At 45.2% G+C, this 5,709-nt stretch overlaps 1 protein-coding gene across 3 annotated transcripts; it reads left to right on the plus strand.

Moving 5' to 3' along the window:
• The first annotated feature begins 869 nt into the window (after nucleotides 1–869).
• On the plus strand, nucleotides 870–5,709 carry LOC119323331 (transcription termination factor MTERF8, chloroplastic-like). 3 transcript variants are annotated; one of them, XM_037596960.1, is made up of 4 exons: nucleotides 870–3,982; nucleotides 4,145–4,241; nucleotides 4,875–4,934; nucleotides 5,047–5,709. In XM_037596960.1, the coding sequence occupies exon 1, from the start codon at nucleotides 978–980 to the stop codon at nucleotides 2,142–2,144; it is 1,167 nt and encodes a 388-aa protein (XP_037452857.1). In that variant the 5' UTR covers nucleotides 870–977; the 3' UTR covers nucleotides 2,145–3,982; nucleotides 4,145–4,241; nucleotides 4,875–4,934; nucleotides 5,047–5,709. The 3 variants fall into 3 exon arrangements, with proteins under 3 accessions (XP_037452857.1, XP_037452856.1, XP_037452858.1); XM_037596959.1 differs by having other exon boundaries at nucleotides 870–4,241; XM_037596961.1 differs by having other exon boundaries at nucleotides 870–5,046; nucleotides 5,250–5,709.

Below are 5,709 nucleotides of genomic sequence, written 5' to 3' on the forward strand. Positions count from 1 at the left end.
CCTGCTCGTCCCCCTTGGCTCCGCCCCTGCTCTCAAACGGACCCTTCTAGTCTACCCGAAATCCTTCGTTGAACATGGTCTATTTTTGGACATGCATGAAATAACCCCAACTTTTCCATTAGCTGGGCATGCCCATAGTGGGCATCCATATCTGGTTTGAACGAATTCTAACACAGTATACAAGTTGCGTCACGTTCGGATATTTATCGACTATTTTTCACCGGGTAAACTCTAGAAAATGCAAGAATTGTTGAAAACTCAAACAACTTTGCATGGTGCCTTAAATTTGTCATAGAAACCGGTGGAAAAAAATTTGGCCATTTGAAGGATGTCGAGAAAAATAATGTGCTCTCACAGGGAGCCTTCTGGCCAGCCCGAACTCCCGGTGGCTACAGTCAGAGCAGCACAGGGAGACGAGGACTCGATGGAGCTTGAGGTAGTTGGAGCCGTGCGGAGAGGCAACGACGAGAGCTTGGGAGAAACACGAGAGGCGACTTCTCTCAAGGATCCAGATCCTGCAACAGACGTTGTTGCGACGAGAGAGATTGCAACAACGGGTCAGTTGGAAAAACCTAGTGTTGCTGGCCATGAGGCACGTGGCGTGCAGAGAAGGCGGCGGACGTGGAGCTGCGGTCCTCCAGGTGGTCTATATAGTTTTTCGTTTTAAAAGGTCTGCAAATTAAGAAAAGGAAAGAAAAAGAAATAAGGAAAAAAAGAAAATGAAGAATGAAAAAACCCCGAAGAAAAACGGACAAACTGAAAAAAATTAGATTGGAGACGCATGCTTTTTTATCAGCGTTATCGTTCAATAAGGAGAAGGAAACAAGTATACTTTGGCACGGCTGTTGAGCTATCCTATTGGTCTGTCCAGCACAGCACAGCACACCACCGGAGACACGAACACGCCGCACCCCACAACCGACGCCACTCGAATTCCCCGCCGCCGCCGCCGCCGTCACCGTCGCCGTCGCGGCGCCATGCTCCACCTCCGGCAGCGCGTCCTCTCTCGTCTCCTCTCCGCCGCGCCGTCTCCTTCCACCTCCCCACTCCCCTCTCTCCGCCGCCTCCTCTCCGCCGCCGCTGCCCCCCGCATTTCACCGAACCCTAGCTTCGCCGTGGAGGAGTACCTCGTCTCCACCTGCGGCCTCAGCCGTGCCCACGCACTCAAGGCCTCCGCCAAGCTCTCCCACCTCAAGTCCCCCTCCAAGCCCGACGCCGTCCTCGCCTTCCTCGCCGGCCTCGGCCTCTCCGGCGCTGATGTAGCAGCCGTCGTCGCCAAGGACCCGCGGTTCCTCTGCGCCGGCGTGGAGAGAACCCTGTCCCCCGTCCTCGCCGGGCTCACCGGCCTCGGTCTATCCCCTTCTGATATTGTGCGCTTCGTCTTGCTCGTCCCCGACAGCTTCCGCCAGAGATGCGTCGTCTCCAAGCTAGAGTACTACCTGCCGCTCTTCGGCTCCATCGACAACATGGTCCGGCCGCTCAAATACGGCCCCGGCTTCCTCGACTCTGACCTCGAGAGGGTTGTCAAGCCCAAAGTCAAGCTCCTAGCAGAGTGCGGGCTAGGTGCTTGTGATATTGCCAAGCTCTTCATCCAGGCACCGATGATACTTGGCTCCAAACCAGAGCGTTTCGTGGCGATGGTCGCGTGCGCCGAAGGTATAGGTGTGCCCCGTGGCTCTGGAATGTTCAGGCAAGCGCTGTACGCCGTCTCATGCTTCAGCGAGGACAAGATCGCTGCCAAACTGGACTACTTGAAGAAGACACTTAGGTGGTCAGACGCCGAGGTTGGCATTGCTGTGTCCAAGGGTCCGTTTCTGCTGAGGAGGTCAAATGACGTGCTGCAGCGCCTGTCAGAGTTCCTGATCTGTGAGGTGGGGTTGGAACCGACATACATTGCTCATCAGCCGACTATTCTCAGTCGTAGCCTTGAGGGGCGGCTCAGCCCACGGTACTATGTTATGAGATTTCTTAAGGAAAATGGATTGCTCAAGCATGGCCCAAGCTACTGTACAATTGTTAAATGGACCGAGAAAAAGTTCTTGGAGAACTTCATATGCCCTCACAAGGAAGCTGCACCATACCTTGCTGAAGACTATGCGGCTGCTTGCAAAGGGCAAGTGCCGGGTAGATTCAGATTTACATGAACCAAGAAGCATGAACGTGAGTGGAACTACTATTTAGTAGCCTTGGTGACTGGGAAGATTTTCATGGAAAGGTTTGTATGCCCATACAAGCAAGCTGCCCCCACCTTGCCAAAGACTATGCTGCCACTTGTAGGGGAAGTGCTTTCTAATTTGAGATTTGCATGACCAGTAACGGGCTATGAGAATTGGTAATTACGTATGTCTACGTGTAGTGAGCTGGTAATTTTCGTCTCAGTGTTCTTTGCCTAACTAGATGTTGGTTATCTGCTATAGTATGTCCGGTACATGTTAATTCAGCGTCGCCAGTCCTGGATGAAACTGATAATTTGATTTTAGGGTACTGTTGTATGTCCATTACATCATTCGGTAGAAAAGAAAGAATTGCACTTCAATTAACCTGTCCATCGTGATGTCATATTGTCATGCATACTAGAACTAAGAGAGTGTGACGTCAGGGCATTCTGCAAATGCTTTCAAATATATTAATGAAGAGTATTCTGCACACCCTATATGTTTATGTTCTCAATTGCCATTTCAGCTTTCAATGCAATCCTGAGTCAATCTATCTTTCCATGAAAAAAGGTTCTCATTTTTGTCATGAAGATGATATGAAGCCCCAAAATTCGTTAAACATCTTTTTTGGTGGGAACAAATCTGGAATTAACGTGTTAGTCATTGCTGAGGTTGCAGTTTTGATCTAGTCTGTTGGTTGCTTCCTCTAAAGCTGAAACTCGTCATTCTTCCTGCCGTAGCTTTGTTTATATGATATTAACTGTTGTGAAAGCAGGTCATTGTTTACTAATAGTTCGTATCAGTTTTTTTCATTTATTTTTCTCTTATATTCTTGGATCTCGCTGATATTTTGTGTCAAAACTGAATACTTCAGTAGTTGGCTACTAAGTAGCATTTTGTTGACAGCCTACACATTTAGCACTACGTAACGGATATTTCAAAAGCCCTTGTATTTGTACCGGATACACGAATTGATGCTTGTATGGTATGGTGCCGAAAAACAGAGGGTATTTCATACACTATGAAGGAACTTATGTTAAGGTAATCTTAAAAAGGGTCATGGCATTACCATGTTATTCTCTGCCATACCTGTTGGCTAATTTTATTCCATATTAGCACTATTTATATTGATTCTCAGGAAATCTTTTTAGGGATAGTAAGGTGGATCTTATGTACCATCCTCTGTTTTATATTTTGCATTTTTAGGTACTCTTTTTGTATTTGCTTTAGTTGTGTTGGTTACAGACTCGTCTGAAGACATGTAGACTGGAATTGGAGAAAAGAGAATGAAGATGTCGAAGACTGTTACCTTAGCCAAGAGATGGTCCCAGAAATGATATCTTAACCAAGCTTGGTCTTAACATTTAAGGGAATGCAGTATTTTTTTTGTCTCAGTTATACTGAATGTCATCTCTTCCTGCACTCTTTTTAGTTAAATTCTCGGTCTAGGAATGCAAGTACTAGCTGTCAGATAGTTACTATAGTTATAGAATCTTGGAGAATTGCAAACACAGAAATTGTAGACATGCTTGTCTACCTCAAATTAAGAATCAAGATGTGTGAGGAGAGGATGGTGAACATATGTTTATTCCTGAACATATGTTAGGCTGTAGAAATTGGAATAAATGAGATCTCAGCTGTGTGCTTGCAGTAACACAAAGGAGATGGGCACATGCTATTATTGGCGAAGAGCTCTGATTTGAAATGAAGATCAGTTGTGTGTCTCTTCTCTAGTGCCTAGTTTAGCCTGTGGGAATTATAGAGATAATATTAATGCAATGAAGGCGAGGGGAAGGGGTCTATTAAGGAACGAAGTGACTTGCCAAGTGAGTATGATTCTTTTTAAGGTAGTTTCCTTGAGTAAGAATTGGCTGGGCAAGCATACTGACTGATTTACTGAATGCTGTAGATTGATGTGGCTTTCTTACTTTCTTGAGAAGAAGTGATGAAACTAGATATAGATGCTTAGTTCTTTCTTCTTCTTTCAGGAGATCGACCAAGCATGGTGGCTGGGGATTTGCTATACTACACATGATTCTGAAGGCTGTGTTAGTTGATGATGCCTGAGACTTCCTTCAGTCACAAGTATTTATTCAAGAGTTGATGATGCCTTTCTCCTTCTGAATTTTGCAAGTTGTGCAATCCTTGTGAACCTGATATTTGGATGATAATTTACTTTCACATTAGAACATTTTCTTTTTCGCTTACTCTGGGATAAAAACTTGTGCTCTAAACTTTCCTTTGTACACTGGGAGATTTCTGGTGTTATCAAATGGTCTTTGCTTTTACTCCACCTCTATGAGCACTGTTGCCGAAGAATGGGTTATTGAAAATATTTGGGCAAAGAAGCTGCTGTTCAATCGACAGTTGAATTTAGCACCAGCTGCTGCAATTTCTTATTATTTTAATAGAAAGCCGCAAATATCGAGGCGCTATGTAGTATGTGAATTATGTGTTCTCATCTTCACCTGTACAGTTTTATTGAGTCAACCATGCATGCCGTCACTTTTTTTCTGGAGTTGATAATCGAATGTAAAAAAACATATGTCTCTGTTTTCCATCCATATATATGCCATGTAAGCAATTAGATGTGGAATTTAAAGCCGCTATCTAATTGATGGTGATCTACTCAGACTAATATTTAGTTTGCCCTTTCTTTTGGTCTTACCAGAGCTTTCCTTTAACGGGAACAGTCTTAATAGAGCTTTTTATGTGTAGGAATTTTGTGCGTGGAAGCAAGCAGAGGGCAGTTATGGATGAAGTTGAGCAAGCTAACTGGTACGAATAAAGCTATGTTGTTATTCACCCTCCATTTAGCGGGGTATCCAATCTGCTTAGATTGATCTGCACTTGCACTTCCTCATGACAAGTGGACACCTCCTTTGACTAGGTATGCGCTGAAGTTTATTCCCTTTTTTCTGCGATTTCCTGGCTGTGGTGGCTGCATACCATTTTTCTGCAGTACAAGTGCGGAGTGGTAATTGATATTTAGGATGGGAACAAGTTAAATATGCACTCTTCCTAAGACTTGAGGATGATGCAGCAATATATCGTTCATAGTATTGATTCTGAGGATGCTCTGAGATCTGGCAGTACAAACGCAAGGGGCTGAAGGCACCGCTGCAGTCAGGCTGGATTATACCGCTGCAGACGCAAGCTTACATGATCGCTGGAGGAGAGACATGGTTTCAGCCATGGCGGTGGCGCGAGATTACTCGACGCTCTATTAAGACTGCGGGGGAAGATCAGTGTCGCCGTACAATCAAGTGGTCGCTAGCTGGGGAAGTTGGCAGCAGTCTGGTAGGCGAGGAAGATGAGATGATCGTGCAATGGCTGGCCTTTTTTGAACCCTATCTGAAGATGGTTAGAAACTATGTGTGAAACCTGCTCTGTTGCGTGGCGGGTTTCATCGTTTCCGTCGGAGGAACAGCTAAGACCATGTTGATTCGTTAACATTCGTGAACATCATCTGGTTGCTAGCATCTGTAAAAAGGAAGAAACGAAATTTGTACAGACATCAAGTATTCAAAGTTCAGTTTATGCAGATACCAAT

Source organism: Triticum dicoccoides, chromosome 6B (assembly GCF_002162155.2).
Source record: "Triticum dicoccoides isolate Atlit2015 ecotype Zavitan chromosome 6B, WEW_v2.0, whole genome shotgun sequence".
Taxonomy (NCBI): domain Eukaryota; kingdom Viridiplantae; phylum Streptophyta; class Magnoliopsida; order Poales; family Poaceae; genus Triticum; species Triticum dicoccoides.